Source organism: Monodon monoceros, unplaced genomic scaffold, assembly GCF_005190385.1.
Source record: "Monodon monoceros isolate NGI ecotype Baffin Bay Population unplaced genomic scaffold, NGI_Narwhal_1 Super_Scaffold_2, whole genome shotgun sequence".
Lineage (NCBI taxonomy): Eukaryota > Metazoa > Chordata > Mammalia > Artiodactyla > Monodontidae > Monodon > Monodon monoceros.
In genome coordinates, this window is record NW_021703776.1 from 50,815,446 (window position 1) to 50,837,705 (window position 22,260).

Here is a 22,260-nt window from a genome sequence, read left to right on the forward strand (position 1 = left end):
GAATTTTTTTCATAAGTTGTGGATGAAGGTGTAGCAATCTAGGCAGACCATAGGCAGCTACAACTTCTCAAGTTATAGACTGAGTATTTACCTACAACAACTTAGAAAAGGCACACGACTTGGATACATAAGTTCTAGAAAGTGTAAAGGTGAGTCTGACAACTGGAAATAGGGTGGAGGATTGAATGTTTGTACAAACCAATTGACCCATAGGCCTTCTCTGACCATCTCTCACCCCAACCCACCAGCAGGACACTGAGTGTTTATCCTCTGGAGAAATTAAATCCAAAAGTCCTCAAATTGAAGATAAAAGGTGAGAGCAGAGTGAGGCACAGAGCTGAAAAAAGGGAAATTAAGTAAAAAATGTGTTTAATTGGTCTGTGTATCTAATTGGCACCAACAGAAAAAGATACAATCAAAGCTCATTATCAAGCAATTTCAGAATACCAGGGACAGATATAAGAACCTAATACTTGCCAGGGAGAAAGTATGATGAGGCACACAAATGCTTGCAAATCTGAATGCAATCAGACTTTTCAGTAGCAATACTAGAAGCTCTAAAGAAAGTAAGCAATACATTCAAAATTCTGAGGGAAAAGAAACCCCTCATTATATACTCAACCAAAGTTTATCAATCATGTGTGGGAGCAGCATAAAGACATTTTGAGAAAACTAAGAGTTTGAAACTTATATTTCTAACACATTCTTTCTTAGGAAACTAAAGGAGGAAGACAAGGAATCCAGAAAACAAGGAATCTATAATCAGTAAAGGTCAGAAGGAAAATGAATCCAACCCAGAACAGACTCTGATGAATTTACTACTTACAGAGGTGTAACAGAACTAATAAGACATACTGAAACACTAAGAGGCTAGCAACAGCAGGAAGTCATTACTTGCCTTAGAACTAAAAGCCGGGAATTCCCTGGAGGTCCAGTGGACAGGACTCCATACTCTCACTGCCGAGGACCCAGGTTGCCATGTGGCACAGCCAAACCAACCCCCACCCCGCCAAAAAAGCCTAAAAGCCATTATTGCCCCTAGGATCATAAAGGCCAAATGTTATGGAAATCTACTGACAGCTAGAGCCATGAAAAAGTGCTTCCGCACAGAAGCTTTAGTTAGCCATTCCGAGAAATACAGGTTAAAGCAGGGAAGAAGTAGGGATGAATATATTCAATCCTCATACTTTTCCATTGCCTGAACTCGATTTGGAACCAGTGGCCAAGGCAGCTTGGAGGATGTATTCCCTAGGGGTTAGTCATCCAGGACATAGGGCAGGGAAGAAGAGGGTAGAGAACAGATTTGGAGGGAAACAGAGAACAACTAGCTTAGGACCTACAACAACAGGAGAGGGGGGAAACGGAAGTCCTAAGATGACAGATGTTCAGCTGTGCTAAGGCAAGAAATCAGAGAGCCGAGAGAGGAAAGTTTCAAGGAAAAGGTTGAGGGAGGGAGATGTCAAGAAAATTAAATGGAATTGACAGATCTGCTGATGTGTTTGAGCATTTGGAAAATATATTCCATATATAATCGACAGATCTTTTATGACTATAAATAACAGTAGGGACAAAGACAACTAAACTAATAAAAAGCAGAGACAATCATAAAGTCCAGGAAAAACCAAAGGTTATACAAGAAAGAATACATAATCATGAATACTACTTGACTTCACCATGAATAATATTAATATTTACACATTAATATTTCAAAATGTGATATAGATTCTATATTGGGAGAATGAGATGAAGGTGGAGTTGGGGGAAGGTTGATGGAAGAAAGTTAAATCTTTGTCTACTATACGCCTACTTAGTAGCAATGTCTAAAATAGTAACTTAGAGATGGCAATATAAACAATTATTTAAGACATGTGGAGATAGATCCTAAAAGAGTTGAAAGTAGTAGTTACTTCTGACAAATAGGATTAGAGGATGAGAATGAGTGAGGCAGGAGATTACTACTTTTGTTATTGTTACTACTGCAGCAGCTATTAGTAACTAGTTATATCTGAAATAGGTTTAATTATTAAAATTTTCTGATTTGGAAACTGAAGATAAGGATAGTTAAGCGATCTGATCAACTAAATTCACACAGGTAAGGACTGGCAGAGCCTAATTTAGGCTTTCAATGTATTTTCTACCATAACATGGCCTCCTTTATACATTAAACCACTGTTAGTTACCTTGATCAGAGAATCAATAGCTACATGAAAAAATACACAACTTGTAAAGCATAAAAGGCACTAGTGAACATCCAATGCTCTCCAAACTTGGAGTACTAACATATATTTCTGAATTAAACGCATGTGCACACGCACACACACGCGTAAGATGAGAACATCCTGGGCCGAAATTTCTCTCTAATTCTCCAGACATAGACAGTATGTGAATCTCCCTAAAACCAAATACAACAGCTTCTATTTCTTTGATATATTCTATAGCACCCTTGGATTGTATACTTTAATAGAAATACAAAATATTTAGCTTGGCTGGTTGATGTTCCAAAAGCTGAATAAGAACACTATTTTCAACATTTATGGAGTCATATATTTCTTAAAGAATTTCTGCATTTATCCATCTCTTGCAGCTATGAACCAGTGAGGCAGCTAAGTATACCAAGGGCTATCTTAGTATCATGAAACTTAGTCATTGTGATTGGCTATTTAAATATTATCCAGGGCTTCCCTGGTGGCGCAGTGGTTGAGAGTCCGCCTGCCGATGCAGGGGACACGGGTTCGTGCCCCGGTCCAGGAAGACCCCACGTGCCACAGAGCGGCTGGGCCCGTGAGCCATGGCCGCTGAGCCTGCGCGTCCAGAGTCTGTGCTCCGCAACGGGAGAGGCCACAACAGTGAGAGGCCCGCGTATCACAAAAAAAAAAAAAAAAAAAAATATCCAAAAACCAGTTGTGGGTGACCAATTACTTTGCCAACTTTGATACAAGTGGGGGGATTTTTATTTGTTTTAAAAATATTTAGTAGTGAAAACTACATATACAATGTCTCATTTTATATGTTATGATTCAGCCAGCCCATCATTAACAAGTGACCAAACACATCCATTGAAAACACACATAAACTCTCTCTCACAAATACACACTGATAAACAACATGGGATGTAATAACCATAACCACGCTAAGCTTCTGACAGGATAAGAGAACAGGTTCCCTTCAGCATTCCAAAGCCATCACTAAATGCAGCACTGTGGCAGCCACTCCATAATGTCATAATAATCTAATAATAGAGAACTGTACTTTTGGAGACAATTTGTTATAAAGCAATGTAACAGAAGTTTTCCACAAGGAATAGTTTGTAGCCAGCACTCCTTCGGTGTGAATTAAGCACTCAAATGCATTGTCTGTTCTGACTACTACTATTTAGCAAATTATTGCTCCAGTGCTTTATGAGTAAGAGGACCACACGTCACAGTTATATCCCTGTTTTACATCTATTGTCCTAGCAGAATTACTATTAACTCTAAAAAGTATCCTGGAATGGACAATATACTCTATGGTCATCGCAATTTTAAGGGACTTCAGTAGTGGGAGTGGCTCAGAAAGTACGGCTGCCACCAGGAGCTCAGCTTTTGTCCCCCAGACACCCTTCTGACTATCCCTGTTCTTTTGTCATGTTCCATTGCATTGTCAGTGGCTACACTGGCAAGTCATTTGGATCATGTATTATTTGAGCAGCTCTCAAGATCTCTTAAAGAGTTGTTACTTTTGAGAGTGACTAATCTGAATCCCCCTTGGTCTCATGACCTAATTAGAAAATGTGTAAATAATGTTGATAGATGATTTTATGTAGCCTATGAACTCAAATTCTCAGTTTTTACTAGCATTCTTTTTTAAATGGACACATTCGTTTTAGCCGAAACGGTAAATGAGTAATGGTTAGAAATTGTGAAAATACTTGCCAGTATAGATATTGGTCTCATGAAAATGTATTCAATCCAATGATTCATGTCTTAAGTTTATTAAAAAAAAACTCCATCCTGAATAAAATTATATAATATAGACTATTGATGTGAGGAGAGAAAGCAGTCTGCAAGGCTGTTGTGTGAGAGGGAAAGCCATCTACTTTGTTTGAAATATGCAAAGGATCCAACATGACTCAGATCATAACCTAAATTCTCAAAGAGGTATTTTACTTACTTGTGTTTTGGAATCACTTTAGTAGTAAAATAAAAAACAATTGCTTATAAATCATCTTAAGAGATTATGTAATATGTTATAAGGAGAAAGGGCTTTGGAGTACGTTAGCTCTGAGTTTGAATGTCAGCTCTATTTACTAACTATGACCCTTACTCTCTTACTTAGTCTCCCTGGGTTTTGTTTTCTTTCACTGTATCATAGAACAGTAGGTAAGTAATTAAAATGCATAAGAGGACTTAGAATACAGTTTGTGTTCAGTAAAAGTATCTATTATTGTTACCACTGTTATTACTATTGCTTAAGACAATTTATGATTCTTTCTCTTAAAACACTGGTAAACAAGCCTGAGTCCTTAGGAAACTTTATTTTATTACATAAATTTCCTTGGTTCAGGAGAGATCATTAAAGATGATGGCAGAACTCTATATTGCCAGTATGTATGGTGATTAGGCTTATTTAATAAAATGAAATGCCAAATGGCCTTATAATACTCAATAAATAGGCAATTTCTTTTCTGATATATGCAAAATCAATTTTGATGCAGACGTTTTTCTATATATCAAGATCGGTATGGAAATTTTTTTCTAACCACCCAGCTGCTACAATGTTAAATAGATTAATTTTAATCCTAAATCAGAGATGCTATAGAGAAAAGGGTGATTTAATATGCAATCTCATTACATTTGACAGGTTTATTTATAAATGATTTGCCCCACATTTTGACAAGCATAGTTAATATGTTAATTAGCTTTGAAAAAGATAATGAAAGGGAGAGACTGACATGCTATCATTCTTTACACACCATGTTGGGGAGCACTGAAATTGACACAAGGTGGTATCAATATATATTGTGCCCCCCAAAAGTACCGTGATGATGATATATTTATTAGCTACAGATTAATTTAGTCGCTATGCTAAAAATTAATCCCTTAAAATAATCCCAAGTGACCTTCTGCTTTAGAAAACAAATGCCATTCTAAACATATTTATGAGCTTCTATAAAGGAATATAAGGCTTATTAAGAGCAATGACCTCGACAGCTAGAGCAGAACTCCTTGACAAGGGAGGAACTACACAGATAAGCTCCTTTTCACATTTGCACTTCTCTTAATGTGGTTTTCAGTACTTGGTAAGCCTTTTTGGTTTAGAAGCTTAAAGATGATGTCCTATGCCTTGACTTTCAAAGAGTTATAAAATCCAAGAATTAAGGGAAGCTATACACGACACAAAGTCCAATTGGATTCCTCTGCTTAAACCCTCCTTCACGGAGGCAGACAAAGGTGTCATAAAGCTATCTTTCTTGATGAGCTCTCAAATCACACACTATATTCATACATCACCACCATGCTGGAGACCTAGAGCAGTAAATCATAACAGGGAGAGCTCTGACTTCCATCACTTGCTGCCAATGTTAATGAATAAGTGTCTTCATTAATATTTTTATTGCCCAAAGCTATTTAAACAGAAAACTGGAAATTGTAACACTGTGTAGGGATCGTTAGTTTTTAGTTACTACCCCACTGCCCCAGGATGGTAAATGAACTGTAAAAATAGCCTGAAACCACTGCCACCTGCCCCCCTGCTACTGTCTATGGGTTAATATTTGTACTTCTCTTTGGTGCAGCTGAGCCATGACTCAATTATAGTCCCATTTCTAGATCTTTGAATACCCAGCATCAAGGTCACTAATTATGCAAAAATCATTGCCCTGTGAACTTTTCTCTAACTGGAAAAATACATACGTTTTACCTGACTTATAGGAAAATAACAAAATGGCTTTTAGAAAATGGCTTGGAATGAAATCAGATTCAGAGTGACAGGCATAGCACAGACATAACTCAGATTTTAGGGCTTAGAAATGTAGAGCCAATAAGCATGGGAAACTGCTCCAACATAACACATTTACTATTTGCTTTTGGCAATGAATAATATTGGCATGAAGACAAAAGGGCATTTGGGGTCTATTATTTTATATCAGTTTTCCTCCCTTCCACTTAAATAACCATCTTCTTCTTATGCTTCATTATGTCTCTGCTTAAAGCAAATTGGCAGAAAGCAACCAAGCCTTCTTCCTTAAGAGAATGGACACCAACAGGCACATACATGTCACAGAAAGGTTGGGGGCAGGGCGAGTGGAGAGGCACAGACTGGAAGTCAAACATTATATATCACAAACAGACATATTAGCAAGTCCCAATCCATGCGGTTCTCTGTACTTTAAAGGGCACTTTCAAAGGTTTGGGAAAAATTAGCCACTAGTGTATAAAAAATAGCTTCTCCTCATTCTGAGGGTAGAGTCCTAACTGCACTGCCAAGCAACTAAGACAAAACTGGCTCCAAGCCACAAATATTTCCAAACTATGTTCTATTAGCAGAGTCCTTAACTGACCTCACTGAAAAACAATCTAGAATTTCCATTCTCAAAACGTAGAGAAAAACACTCTATAACTCATACAGATCTACAGCACAGAAAAATAAATATATCCACGTGTACACAAAATGTTGCATATATTTTCGGTGGCTTTACAGATGCCCAAATCCCATTCCTAAGGGGTTGTTGGAATCTAAATTAAGTAAATCTACACTGTACCCTACATCACAAGGAACTTGATTACTTTCTCTCCATAAAACGTTCGGATCAGGGCTTCCCTGGTGGCACAGTGGTTAAGATTCTGCCTGCCAATGCAGGCAAAATGGGTTCAAGCCCTGGTCTGAGAAGATCCCACATGCCACGGAGCAACTAAGCCCATGCACCACAACTACTGAGCCTGTGCTCTAGAGCCCGTGAGTCACAACTACTGAGCCCACGTGCCACAGCTACTGAAGCCTACATGCCTAGAGCCTGTGCTCTACAAGAGAAGCCACCGTAATGAGAAGCCTGCGCACCACAATGAAGAGTAGCCCCCGCTCGCTGCAACTAGAGAAAGTCCGCATGCAGCAACGAAGACCCAACGCAGACAAAAAGAAAGGAAGGAAGGGAGGGAGGAAGGAAGGAAGGAAGGAAGGAAGGAAGGAAGGAAGTTTGGATTAAAAATATCAGGGAAGAAGCCAAGCCTCATCACAGCCTAATTTACTAAAAGTCAAGATTATTTAGGGTAGAGCAGTGAAGTAAGTACAGGGCAAGAAGATAAATGACACATACTGAAGCTTTATTGAGGTCATAAACATTATGTGAACATGTAGCTGAATTCTGTATGTAGGGCATCATCATTCATGGAAGATGATTCATGCTATCAAACAGCCATGTGCTATGTGAACTGTTTTACTCTGAACACAATTGTGAGTCTAGGAAAGGGATTTTTCTATTAATAAATGACCTTTTCAACATTCACTATTAAGCCTTTCTGATTGCTAAAAAGAAGGTTATTCCCTTATTTGATTTAGATCACACTAGACTGGAAACTCATCGTAGTTTATCATTAATAATAATTACACATTAAACCTTGCCACTCTTTGGGCCTCTTATAATAGAATTTTAAGTTTTGCTAAACCACTGTGTAAAACTGTGACTCTATTGAAATTAAACTTACTCTGATATTTTTAAAAAGTAATCACTTAATTTCATTTTGGATAATTGGTACCAACAGTTTTCAGGGGTATATTGTACCAAATTTAGTACCTTACAGTCACAGCAAAATTTTCAGACCACTTATCTGATTTCTGTTGTGAATTTAAACATGCTCCTACAACTTCCAACCTATGCTGCTGTTTGGAGATATACACTTCCTTGTTATAAAATAAATCTACAAACTAAGACCCTTAGGGAGAAAAATCACCAAACTGACAGCTAGAAAAATGTCTCTGCCCCTGTCCATCAAGAACCATTAGCAGACACCATCTGTAAGGGAGTCCCTGATTAGGGAACATTCCCAATTATGTTTTCAAAAACTCCAGTGGTATTGCCACACACAGGCCAACACTCCAGCACCATTAATCTTCATTCAGACTGTTAGGATGTTTGTCTAGGCTTGACCCAGACCAAGCACTATAGATAAATTAGCTAGAGTAAAGCTTCCATTTCTCACCACATGTCAAGGCAGGTGGAATATTCTGTCGAGCCCAGGAGGACATCTGGAGGTCTGTACCACAAGGTAACCACTTCATTGGAGTATGTGTGGCTAGGGACGGATTTTGCTCTTGCAAGACCTGTGGGTTACATGAAACATAAAGAAGTTTAATAGGCATTAATAAAACAAGGGAATTTAAATTTGAATGTTCACAGTTTTAAAAGGTCAAAGGTGATATTATAATACAGAATCACAAATGCAACGTCAAGGTTACTAGAAAGTTTGGGGAAAGCATTATTGTGGTCTACCTGTTTCAAATACATGCTAATAACCAATAAATCATTTGTATTTCCTAATATAGCACCAAGAATCTAAAAAAAAGTATCCCAGGAGAGTAAACAAACAATTCATAAACTATTTGATACTATGCAGAAGCTTGGAAATCTCCTGGACTTTCCAAAGAATGTCTCATGGTACTTTAGTTCTGAGAGTTACAAATAAGTGTGATATGGAAAAGTTCCAAGGTCAAATACCTTTGAGAAAAGATGGTTTAAAAAGTAAAACAGGTTTCCGTACTGTGAGACTTCTCAGTGCCCTTAATTTTTCTAATGTGTACAGTGAATCTGAAAGATAAGAATATGACTCTTTTCTCAAAGGGTTTTTCCAAAACTTCTTTTGGTTTCAGGGTTCTGTCAAACACTCACTAAGAAATGCTTATTCGGGAGGTTCATTTGAAAACCACATAAAAAATAATTATAAAGGAACAGTTAAATAAATCTGGTATGTGGAAATGATGAGATATCATATAATAAATTAAATTGTTTTCTAAGAATGTTTAAAAATTGGGAAAGTGGTCACAATAAAATGTTAAGTGATAAATTACATGCAGTTTGACCTCACAACCATAAATATTTATGCAATGAAAAAAGACTGGTGGAAAATATATTTGAATAACCTTAGTGGTTAGTTCTGGAATACAAGATTATCTGTTGTTTTTTTTTTTTGCGGTACGCGGGCCTCTCACTGTTGTGGCCTCTCCCGTTGCGGAGCACAGGCTCCGGACGCGCAGGCTCAGCGGCCATGGCTCACGGGCCCAGCCACTCCGCAGCATGTGGGATCTTCCCGGACCGGGGCACGAACCCATGTCCCCTGCATCGGCAGGTGGACTCTCAACCACTGCGCCACCAGGGAAGCCCTGGTTTTTTAATTTAATAAGTTTTTCTGAGTTTTTTCCAAGTTTTCTACAATTAATACATAATTCCTTTAAAACACACAAAATCTATAGATATTATTTTTTTAAGAGAAAAAATCTGTGATAGCTTTCTATCTGAGTATGTTCATTAATGACAAGTGTAAAGTATTATTTATCACTGTGATGCTCAAAGCGAATAAACATTTTTACAGTGAACCTACCATAACATATTTATTTTAATGTTTTGATTATTTAAATTTTTATGTAGTACTTAGGAACATAACTTTTCTCAGTTTATTAAACACTTGGTATTCCCTTTACTGTATTATATGTAAATGTTAAAATTAATAGAGCATCTGGTGAGAAGATGAATTTCTAATTAGTTCAACTATGGTTACAATAACTCAATTTTTCCTACCATGCAGTTTTTATAACAACACAATGGCATATTATAAATTGACTAATGTTTAGAAGTATTCCATATTAAAATATACAGATTATACACACACAAACATACCTACACATGTACTGTCTCTAACTTTTCTGCACATGAATAGAATAACTATTTCTGATAACAGATTTCCATAGTAACCTCTACTCCTTTTCTCTGCAAGGTTTTATCCTACCTCAAAGCAGGCAAAACTGAACAACAGATAAAACAGTCAGGGTGGTAAAGTGTTTCCAGAGTTTAGTAATCTCATCAAAAAGTTTAGTTCCTCAAATGAGCATGTTTCTATACAGACTAAAGAGCTAATAAGCACAAGTCCTGAAGTAGGTTCTGACTCGTTCCATATGCTGTTGTCAAGGCAAATGGGATGCCAAAAACATTCAGGCTAGATTCCCTTGGTTTTGCCAAGTCCCTGTTGACAGAAAGCTAGGCCAGAGGGATAGGAGAATTTAAGAATATGAGATTTTCTTTGACAGCTCAGAAGACCAGACTGGTTACAGAAAATTGTGATACCCCCAGTATATATATATATTTTTTGCAGTACGCGGACCTCTCACTGCTGTGGCCTCTCCCGCTGCGGAGCACAGGCTCCGGACGCGCAGGCTCAGCGGCCATGGCTCACGGGCCCAGCCGCTCCGTGGCACGTGGCATCTTCCCAGACCGGGGCACGAACCCGTGTCCCCTGCATCGGCAGGCGGACTCTCAACCACTGCGCCACCAGGGAAGCCCAGATACCCCCAGTTTTAAAGGGAGAACCAGACCTCAAAATTACCTAGAAATAGTATAAATCTAAATAATGATATGTGACTTCAGGTCAGTTATGCCCACTCTGAATATAAGTTTGTAAAACTGATTAAATATTTCTGAAAAATATAAACAGAAAAAGCTCTTCATCTACATTATTTTTCTCATCTCATGTTTCAGTCAAGGACTGCCCAAACTCCACTCACATGGGTCACACAGCTTCCCAAATCAACAATGAAAATGAGTTTTCAATATCTAACTCTTCAGTGTGTTAAGACAGTTTCTTAAAGTGGTTTGCATGTAAATGTGTCATATTGAAGCATGTTATTATATTTTTAAGATACATTCTTCTGTATCACTTGAGAAAAACTCTCACATCTCACTTTAATAGAGTCAATTAAAACATAATCTTGTAGAGAGTGTCCTGTATATTGTTAAACAAAAGGTTTTTACCCTAAAAATATTTCTGTTCAGTTAAAAAGATAAATAAATGCCAAAACTTTTCAGGGAGGGAGCACATTATTAAAACAATGACTCAAAAGAAAAAAAAAGTACACCTTGAAGTAGAAATATACAATTGCATTTTTAAATAAATATATTTAGTAAAGATATTGCTATGTATTTATACAGTTCATGCATCAAAACACGCTCACTATGCAAAATTTATTAAACTGCATCCTCCGGCTGAAGGAAAACTGTAGGACAGGATTAATTAGCACAGCATGTGTGAAAGCTTTCTTTCTCTGTTCCTTGTCAGTTGCTATGGTTACACTACAGGAAGAAAGCTACAATACCTTCTAAAAAGGATGAAGTTCATGGGTTATTATCAAAACTTCTTATATTAATGTTCAGTTTGAATTAAGAGTCAAAAAGCAACGTGAAATGCTAACTAGATGAGTATAGGTTATTTATACACTGCTGCTTTGGCTGAGTGTGTACATATGAAAGGGTGCATGTTCCTTAGGGCACCTAAAATGGCTTGCCTAACGATTCAGAGTATCCAACTTGAAGATGTTACCACTTCTAACTAAGGAAAGACCCTAAGAGTGGAGCAAAAAATCCTATCATTCAAGCCCTCTTGCCAATTATTCAAAGTTGGACAACCTTGATTCTAGCTAGCATAGTAGACTTAGATTTCCAGAAGAGTTAATTAAGAAGCTTTACAGGTAAGCTCTTACCCAAGGAAAGAATTCCTTTTCATATCTCTGTAAGATGGTCTAACTTCTGCTGCCACCCTGAGCCTGGTCCTACCCTCTGGCAGGGACACAAAGTAAATCATGTGACAGTTCTTCCAACATTTGCCTCCAGAAGCCCAGCCCTTCGGTGCCAAACAATGGAGATTCTTCAGACTTTATCTTAAAAGTTCTCTCAGCTGCAATGGATACAGCTGACCACTCCCATTCTTTTAAATTTACTCCCTTGACTTCTCAGTTATGGAAGAGATAATAGGAGTGACTTGGTCTGCTTCTGGAATCTTCCTCTATCTGCCCCATAACTGCTGGACTTGTCTAGAGTTATATATTTAAACCAGTGCTTTCTAAATGTATACACTCTGTGGGTAACTGTGGCTAATGCTATGTTTTAACTGTCATCCCTAGGTGACTTCTCTTAAGATTTTATCTCCAGCTCATACTTGTCTGTGGGCTTCAGATCTGGGTCTACCCAATTCCTCACTAGACATAGGGATGAGGATGTCCTACAGGCACTAACTACAAGTTACAACCACTAACCACTGGACCCCAACCACAAGTCTCTATGGCCAATTGCATCGTTAATACAGGGAATATGCTGTGAGTCCAGGGTCAAATGCAATTTACTAGTAAACTGTTATACGTTCCCCAAACAGTAAAATTTCTTTTAGCTGTACACTCATGTTCATTAGATTTCTATTCTATGCACATCTAATTATTCTTTCAAATTCTAATGCATCCTTTTTGCAGGTAGTAACATTGGTTAGAGACTTGAGTTATCCCTCTGACTCTATGGAGAAAATTGCTAAAACTAGCATTGGGGTCCAAGAATACTAATTCCCATGTCTTTGCTTTGACTAAGGAATTGAGGAAGAACTGGCAACACTGACTTGTTTCTTTTGAATTAAGTGGAATAATGGCAAAAGGTAGATGGACTTGCAAAAGCCAGTTAAAATACAATATAAAGGAATATCCCTCACCACTTCAGTCTTTCCAGAGGATGTGCCACTGTTCTGTGCTTGTCAGTGGTTTTGTATTTTATATTAGAGCAACTCCCACACGGCTCTCTCACCTTACCTCATTCCCCACACTGAATGATCAGAAAAAGAGTGTCTTGCTCTTAATCGCAAAATCAGTATTTCTTGGAAAGGGGCTCCTTTCTTCACAGCTTGATTCCACACAGACATGACATACTTGGGTAACAGTTTACCATTAGGCTGTCAGGCTGAAAAGGGGAAGACTTCTCTATTCCGTTAGCTAGTCCACGGAGTAAGGGCAGAGGAAGGCTTTTGTATTTCTTTCCCATTCCGCAGTCCTGAGAACTGGCCTGGAATTTATTTTAAACAGACATTTTTAATGGTGTCCTCTCCCTCCTAGAGGGTTTACATTAAGTATCTGATGATGTGCTAAAGCTATTTTTAAAAATCCATTATTGCTGCTCTTACAGTATATCAATAAACAACCATCAATCAAAACAAAACAAAAAAGCATTTTCTTCTGGTGTTGTCCAGAGTTTTGGCTTTAACCTTTTGCCTCTGCACTTGACAAGTTTTCCTGGAGGATCTGATTTACTCCCATGTGTTCAGTTACTATCTGTCTGCTGAAGATCCCAAATATGTATCTCTACTATCAATCTTCCCCTAAAACTTTAGATTTCTAAATAAAAAATGTCAACTTCGATCCTCCATATATATCTTTAAGATTTTTATTGTCCCCAATTTTCCAACCATTACTACCCCCTCCAGTGTTCTATAACTCACCACTAAACATCACCATCCATCCATTCACCGAAGCCGGAAGTCTTGTTTCGTTATAGGCTACTTTTGAAACAGGAGGGAAGGGGGCAGGGCACAACCTTTAAAAGAATGACATAGCCCGAGGACACGACATAAACTGATTAGAACCAAGTAGGTCCAAGATAGCGGACTTCCACTAGACCTTGAGCCTCAGTATACGCTGACTGTAACACATCAGCAAGCTAAATGACACACCCACAGGTGCCATGACAGTTCCAAGGCTGACTCTAAAAGTCAAAGAGTGGGTAGTGGCCCCGTTCCTGGAAATTCCCACCGCTTCCCCAAAATAGCTGGAATACTCTCCCCACTCATTAGCCTATGAAATTACCCACCCCAATAAAAACTGACAACCCCATACCCTGGGCCGCTCTCCCCTTCTGAGATGGACCATACTCTGTCTGCGAGGTGTGTTTCTCTCTAAATAAATCTACTCCCTACCTATCAACTTTGTCTCTCACTGACTTCTATCTGCAATGAGAGATCAAGAACCTGAACTTCATTAAGTCCTGAGACCAGGTGTGTGATCTCAGTTGAAAGAGCGTGGGTTCAAGTCCCAATCTGAGTTGCACAGTTTCACTTCCACTTAAAAAATTTAAAAATTCAATGGATTTTACTTTATAATTGCTCTCTTTTCTTCCTTCTCCTTAGGTCCTCAGCATCATCTCTTGCTAGAGTATTACACTAGCCTCAGGTCTGTCCATGGCAAATAGTTATCAACTTCGAAATACATCCTAGACAATAAATGACCTACATTTATTGAGATTAATTTTACTGAAACTTAAAGTTTAACTGGAACACTCTTCAGTGTGAATAATAAAAGACTTGAATGCCCAATCTTCCCCTATAAGCATCCTCCAAACCTCTTGCCCCATATTTGCCATAACAGAAAGCAGGAAATGTGAGCATTTTAGGGACAGGCCTATGTTTTTTATACACTTAATATCACATGGTGTTTCTTAAAGTGGAAAAAAAGTTTTCAGATAACAATTATAATCTCCTTTTCTTTCCTTTAAATGAAACATCTTTGTTTTATTTTTTCTGTCCAGATTTCTACTTTAACAGAAGCTACTCTTTACAGGATACAAAAATCCCTTTAAAATGTTATGACTGGCATTTGTCAGAATCTTTCAACTGAATAAGAGTAACCTCTGAAAACAAACTCTAATTAAAATGAAATTAAGTCCAGAAGACATTAAAACATGTTAAGACAATATTTTATTTTGTTCTGATTATATGTGTGTGTGTGTGTGTATATATATATATATATATATATATATATATATATATATATATATATTTTTTTTTTTTTTTTTTTTTTTGCGGTATGCGGGCCTCTCCCTGCTGTGGCCTCTCCCGTTGTGGAGCACAGGCTCCGGACGCGCAGGCTCAGCGGCCATGGTTCACGGGCCCAGCCACTCCGTGGCATGTGGGATCTTCCCGGACCGGGGCACGAACCCGTGTCCCCTGCATCGGCAGGCGGACTCTCAACCACTGCGCCACCAGGGAAGCCCTGAATTTTTTAAGTTAATAAATTATGCCTAACTTCTGTCTATCCTCAAGGGCACTTCTTTTATATCTTTCATTTGAAATAACAGAAATGATCATAATATTTTAATAAAGACATTCTAAACAAGAAAGGAAATTTTCAAAGAATTAAATTTTTTATATAGAAAGACTTTATTTTCTATTTTGCATAGAAGATAAAAACAATATATTCCTCTGGGAAATACTGCTCTACATGAAATTAATAGGAGTGGTGGTAAGACCAATTAGTCAGAGTTCTTTGGCTGCCTACCATATAAGAAACATGCTTTTGCTACCACAGCAGTAGTCTGCATATCAGAAGACTTGTGATAAGAAAAAAACGAAATGCCTGACAGTCGTTCTGACACTAACAAGTTAGTTGTGTCTCCTTGATTAAGTCACTTAAGTTCTCTTGCTTATGTGTACAATAAGGGGGCTGAGATCAGAGTCATCAAACTACGGCCTATGAGCTGGCTACCTGTCTTTGTAAATAAATTTTGCTGGAACACAGCTATGTCTGTTCTTTCACGTATTGTCTATGGCTGCTCTTATGCTCAGCAGCAGTTGAGTAAGTACAACATGTAAAGCTACAAAATTTAGTATCTGACCTTTAAGAAAAAGTTTGTTGACCCATGGGCAGACTAAGGAAACTTTAAAGTCCATCTGGGTACTAAAACTCAGTGATCCTAAGAAAATATTACTAAGAACCTTGTTCATTAAATGTATGAAGGTCATATATGCTCAAGTTCTTAAAAAGCCCTTTTAAGTAAGTAATTCCACCTCACTGATCCCATCACATCGCATCTGCATTAGCAGAAAAATGCAAAATCATTTTCAAGAGCGTATACATGAATATATCATCATTTTCACAGTTCACTGGTTTACATTTAATTTTCTAGTTTCTGCTTCTCAGTTAATGAAACTCATAGTTATTATTCCAATGCTAGATGACAACACAATATAGAAAATGAATTTCATAACCTGACTAAATTGGCAATTTTGATGAATTTCCATATCCATGATGATTTGTTTCCAGTTTTGAAAAATTAAAGGTAAAACATACTAAATTCATCATAAGAATCTAAGTTTTAAATCAAGACATAATACTCAGAACTTTTAGGCCATTTGCTTATAAATATGTATTTATATACCAAAAATATTATGAGCATGCATTTGTATATGTTAAAGAGAGATTATTTATTGAACAACTGTAACTATAATTAGGTCAAATAAACTAAGAATAATTACAATTTTATGCCAGAGGTATGCTTTGTGCTTAATATGAAAGAAGCCAATGTATAAAGATGAAATTATCATACATACATAACATTCGAAATAACAACCTATGCTCATTAATTTTTTTAGCTTTGAAGAAAAATAATAAATCAGAGTGAGTGTTCCTCTTGGAGACTTTATGAGAAAATCATTCCCATTTCCTTCCTAAACCACCTAAAATTTTGTAAAAAGGAGGGGGGACAATACCCTTACCTAGTCTTACCATAGGTAATATAAAAATATGAAAATCTGTAGATAATATGCTAGTGATTATAATAGAGGCAAACTTGATGAGAAATTCTTGAGCAGTTACAATCTGTTGGGTATTCTGAGGGTTTTAAGGTGTGATGTCATTTAATCATTGCAATAACCTAGAAGGTAATATAATTATTAGTATCCCAATTATACAGACAGGAAACTAATTTACCCTTTGGTCGACAGTAATAAGTGGCTATGCCCGGATGTGAATGCAGCCAGTGTCACCGCCTCCCCAGAAAGACTGGGCATCTGGGAACAAACATGCTCCTGGGCTCCAGATGGGCAGTGGCATAGACTGAGTGGGTCCAAACCCCAGAGCGGTGACAGGTCAGCCTTGTGAGAGAGGGAGAGGGATGGGGTGAGGACAGGGGACAGAGGAAAGAGAAGTGGGGAGAAAACACAGCTGGTTTTACTGAAAGGAGGTTCCAAAAGAATAAGTAAACTCAAGTGAAAATGACTGACGTTGTCTAGAGGGTCTCATAGAACAATCAGACAAAAAGCCCTCAAGGAAAAGAGAAGTTTGATAAGAGAAATGCTCAGGAACCTTCAAATTAGGGTTTGGTTGCTTAAGTAAGAACAGTTCTTATCAGCTGCTTTGTTTGTTTTAAAGTGGAAGTTGGCAGAAAGCAGTAGCCCCAGAAACGGAGCAGTTAGCCAGAAGGCTGCGGTAACTTGGAGAGTAACCGCTAGGAATTCGATTGTTTTTGGGGGGGGGATGCTCTTTATCTTACAGGACCCCAAAGGCTCATTGTTTTTTTCCAGAAACCCCAAACTTGGGTGTGGTTAAAGCTAATCTGAAGGATATGCTCTTCTGAGGTTTCCTTACTGAAGTGAATTTTTAAAATATTCCATGAGATGAAAATAGGCAATTATGCTCAAACTTGAACTAAGAGGTTTTTATGTTTTTATAAGGGTAAATGTCCAACTAAATCAGTTCAAATTAATGAGGGAATCATTGAGCCAATTCAAGGGAAAAAAAAGGTTTAGGTCATGCTAAGTCATTATGATATTTTAAAAATTTTATGGTTGTTGCCTAATTTTTGTGAATTATTTTCTCCCATGCTTTTACTTTTTTTCTTTTCTCTTTTCATACTATTTGAACAGAGGTCAAGTTATAGTTTGGGGTCTCAACACTGTACTCAGTACAGGATTTCAGACATCATAATGAGAAGAAAATGTCTACTAAAAGACATGAACATTATTTTGATGATTTTTAAACTTTATTTGGATGATTTAAAAACATGTCTTATGACATCTGGTGACAATCTTGGTTGTCCTGATACTGGAGTTGGGCATTACTAACATATAAATAAACTTTAAATCTCCAAAAGGAGGTATATTGAGCATTTGGGGAATATTTTCAAAGATACATTAATTCCATGAAACAAACATATCACAGTCACTACAGAGATGAGTCATATAGCTTTTGTGCCGGAAAGAATCTAAGACAGTCTGTCTTCTATATTATCATTTTTTATAAGGAAGTTGAGGTCCACAGTTGTATCCATTCTGCCTCTACTGTTTCAAATCCATTCCCTTCTTTTTGTGCTCACTGCACTGTCATTTTAGGCCTTCATACTTATTCTTCTGGGTCTTGAATCTTAGAAAGAGCTCCTCACTGGTTTCCCAGCTGCCACGTTTGCCCTTCCTATTCCTTCTCCATAGTCTGAGGAAGAGACAGTTCCCTGTAGTGTGTAAGAGCTTCCTCTGTGTGCTCATGTGGGACCACCACTTACAAGCTGTGTGATTTGGGGCAAGTGATTAACCTAGCTGACTTTTAGTTGCTTCATGTGTGAAATGCATGTGGTAACTTTGCTGGATATTCTCTATTTGCCTCTCCTGATGCATTTTTTTTTTTTTTTTTTGCAGTACGCGGGCCTCTCATTGTTGTAGCCTCTCCCGTTGTGGAGCACAGGCTCCGGACGCGCAGGCTCAGCAGCCATGGCTCACGGGTCCAGCCGCTCCGCGGCATGTGGGATCTTCCCAGACTGGGGCACGAACCCGTGTCCCCTGCATCGGCAGGTGGACTCTCAACCAATGCGCCACCAGGGAAGCCCTCCTGATGCAGCCTTGACTCTTCCTCCTTCCTGTTCTCTGCTGACCTTAATGAGCTTGTAATTACAGAGTTGTTGGTCCCCTGGCCTCAAGTGCAGTTTGGCCAGTGGGAGGCACAAGGACCAAAAATCAGAGGGAAGGAAAAAAGTGAGGTTGGTGTACATTTTTACCCTTGGCTCCTTCCCAGCTGGACAGGAAAATGGCTGTGGCTAAGTACTCCCTTGGAAGGCTACCACTCTTTCTTTTTTTTTTTTTTGGCCACACTGTGCAGCAAGTGGGTGGGATCTTAGTTCCCTGACCAGGGATGGAACCCACGCCCCTGCAGTGGGAGCGCCGAGTCTTAGCCATTGGACTGCCAGGGAAGTCCCGGAAGGCTACCACTCTTGCTCAGTGGGTTCCAGAATCTACTTCTCTCATAATCCTGCAGAGCAGAATGGTAAAGGCTCCCCACTACTGCTAGCCTGGAGGGGTTTTACATCTTTAAACCTGCCCACAGTTTCATAAATAGTCCCTTCAACCAACTCTCCTCAATCACCCTGTTTGAGTTGCTCTGTTTTCTTCTAGGATCCCTGATACAATGACCACACCTGACTCCTAGGGCAATTGTGTGATTAAATGAGAAATGCATGGAAAGTGATGAATAGTGCACTTGGCCTATAATAACACAGTACATATTGGCTATTATCATTAACTAAAACACCACCTGATCAGGTCACTCCTCTGCTATAGAGCTTAATGGATCCTCTGGGCTTTATTCTGAAAGTCCAAACTCTGAGAAGTAACTTCCCCTGCTATTATTACCCCAGCCTTTTTTCTTCCCCTTCCTTTCTATGCTGTTATAGAACAGAACATAGGCAACTGTTACCTGCCTATCAAATTACCTGTAATTATCTGATTTCATGTCAGTTTCTTTGCACAACATGGTCTCATTCCTTGGAATGCCTTACTCAGCTGATGGATTCCTACATGTCCTTCATACCTATACTGTGGCCAAGTCCTCCAGAAGCTTCCCTGACTTGCCCTCCCTCCCTGGTCCAGGCAGTGAGCCTTCCTCTGTTCTCTGAATGACAGCAGCCCTGAGCATGCATGGACATCCCAAGTCATTCATTTACATATCAGCCCCCCAGACCCCCCGCCCCACATAAGACTGTAGTTTCCCTGAAAGAGGACCATGCATCATTCACCTTGGTAGCTCCAGCTCCTGGCAGGGCGTCAGCCCACAGTGAGTCTATTGTTGGACTGACATAGAGAAAGAGAACAGCACCTATCATGAAGCCCTGAGACAGTGTTCCCATAACAGATGGTACATGTTTGTCATCCTGGCCAACAGGGTGAATAACCAAACCCACCTCATCCAGAGCACCTCTACTTTTACCTGTGTTATAGCTTGGGACTTTGTGTCAGATTTCAACAGAAAAATCTGTTCCTGGATTTAAAAATTTTAAAAACCTAATGCAAGCAAGATTAAATTACCTAAAAGCTCATGATTTTTTTTTTTTTTTTGCCACAGCATGCGGGATCATAGTTCTCCAACCAGGGATCAAACCCGTGCCCCCTGCAGTGGAAGTGTGGAGTCTTAACCACTGTACCGCCAAGGTAAGTCCCGATTCTTTTTTTTTTTTTTTTTTGGTAAGAAGTAAACCCAATATATATATAGTGCTTTAATCTCTTTATGATGTTCATAAATATGTTAAATAAAAATATAATATCATACCATAAGGCTATTAATATACAAGCTACTGGTTCTTAATATAAGTGATGAACTTATTTTCCTAACAAACTCCATGATGTCTCAAACTTTATCTAATGTGATATTTAAAATTTAGATGGGGATTTCCCTGGTGGTCCAGTGGTAAAGAATCTGCCTTACAATGCAGGAAACGCTGGTTCAATCCCTGGTCAGGGAATTAAGATCCCACATGCCGCAGGGCAACTAAGCCTGTGTGCCACAACCACTGAGCTTGTGCGTCTCAATTAGAGCCCGCGTGCTGCAAACTACAGAGCCCATGCCCCCTGGAGCCTGCACACCACAACCAGAGAAGAGAAAACCCACACACCACAACTAGAGAGAAGCCCACGCACCACAAGGAAGAGTCTGTGCACCACAACAAAAAGATCCCTTGTGCCTCAACAAAGATCCCGCATGCTGCCACTAAGAGCCAACGCAGCCAAAAATAAATAAATAAATCTTTAAAAAAAATTTAGATGAATGAAACCTCAAGAATTAATCAATCTCTCCTCCAAATTTTTATATCACATCTCATTCTCTATTCAACTCATTTGGCAGTAAGTACATAAAACTGTTTTATTCATCTGTTTATCTCTGTTTACCTCTCCATCTATATTATAAGCTCCCTATGAGCAATGATCATTTCTTATGATTGTCCCATTTCTTACCATCACGTCCCACCCCTTCTGCATCCCAATATAACAGTCTTTTGTAAAACGTAGGACTTAGACAAGACTGTCTAAAGCACATTCAGACAGGAGATCAATTTGCCTCTACTTACTGGAATCCCTGCCTATGAACTGACGTGCTTGTATGTGTGAAACCAGCTTAGATCCCAACTACAACAATAGCAGGTGTCTCTTATTCTGCATGGCACCTTAGCTGCCTCTCAAAGAGTTAACTTAAGCATAGAAAGAGGTGTGCCCAGACCTGAGAGTTTCTTATAAAAAACCTTAATGAGCAGAAGTACAAATACACTCATTTCAAAGCTTCCAGCTGTTTAGTTTTACTGATAGGAAGAGACCTGAATTTACCTTAGCTGCTGACTGTTCCTTTATTCTAAGAAAAGCAACTTAATGGCAATTTCTGTTATATAAATGTAAAGCAAGCCCCTACCCACTGTTCTAGAGCAGGCTGTGAAATTAACTTGCATCTGGATGCTTCAAGCAGACCAAAGGGTTTAATGTAAACTGGGTGCCTGTTTTGGCAGAGCTAATAGGTTTCTGCGGCTCTGCAGTTTATTTGAGGGAGACGTTTGCTGCCTCAAGGAACACAAAGACAATGTACCAATGCCTCTCCCAGTTCCTGATCAGAGGTTTTCAGGAACCCAAAGGACTGAAGAAAGGGTAGGTGGTGAGAGCTATTCTTCACCCTACAAAGCACAGGACCAATTAAGCCCAACTTAATAACATTTAAGTCTAAATCCTACCGAGATTACTGATATTGGACTGCTGGTTGTGTTTTGGTGTAAATATTAAGTGCTATGATTGTTTATTGGGGTTGCAGGTCAGAGCACCCAGTTCTGTGGCTAGGGGATGCAAGGGGGACCCCAAGATCTGAAATTAGACCTCTCAGGAGACTTAGATTCTCACAAGGAGGGAAATTCCTCTTTCTGAAGCCTTAGGGCCTGAATTCCAGGTAGCATCACTGGGGTACACTCACTTCGGGGAGAGGAAAGCCAGTCCTAGGCAGAGAGAGGGACGAGCAAGAGATAAACAGAGAGAAAACCCTCTCTCCAATGCTAAGCAGGGGTCTCTAGGTTCTAAGCCAACCACTTTGAACAGAAGTGAGTAGTACCACTACCTTGCCCTTCCCCAAATTCTCCACTTTCATAATTGTTGTTGGAAGTGATACGCTGATGGTGGCTGCCTTGTAGCAGTCTAAGGGAAGGGC

General features: G+C 38.9%; 1 protein-coding gene across 4 annotated transcripts in view; it reads right to left on the reverse strand.

The window, feature by feature from the left end:
• The window catches only part of CDK14 (cyclin dependent kinase 14), a 609,384-nt gene that overhangs the window by 222,207 nt on the left and 364,917 nt on the right, over nt 1-22,260 (reverse strand). For all 4 annotated transcript variants that reach the window (XM_029234436.1, XM_029234439.1, XM_029234435.1 and 1 more), the window contains one exon: nt 8,175-8,295. In XM_029234436.1, coding sequence (XP_029090269.1) covers nt 8,175-8,295 — 121 coding nt within the window. The remainder of the gene's footprint in view (nt 1-8,174; nt 8,296-22,260) is intronic.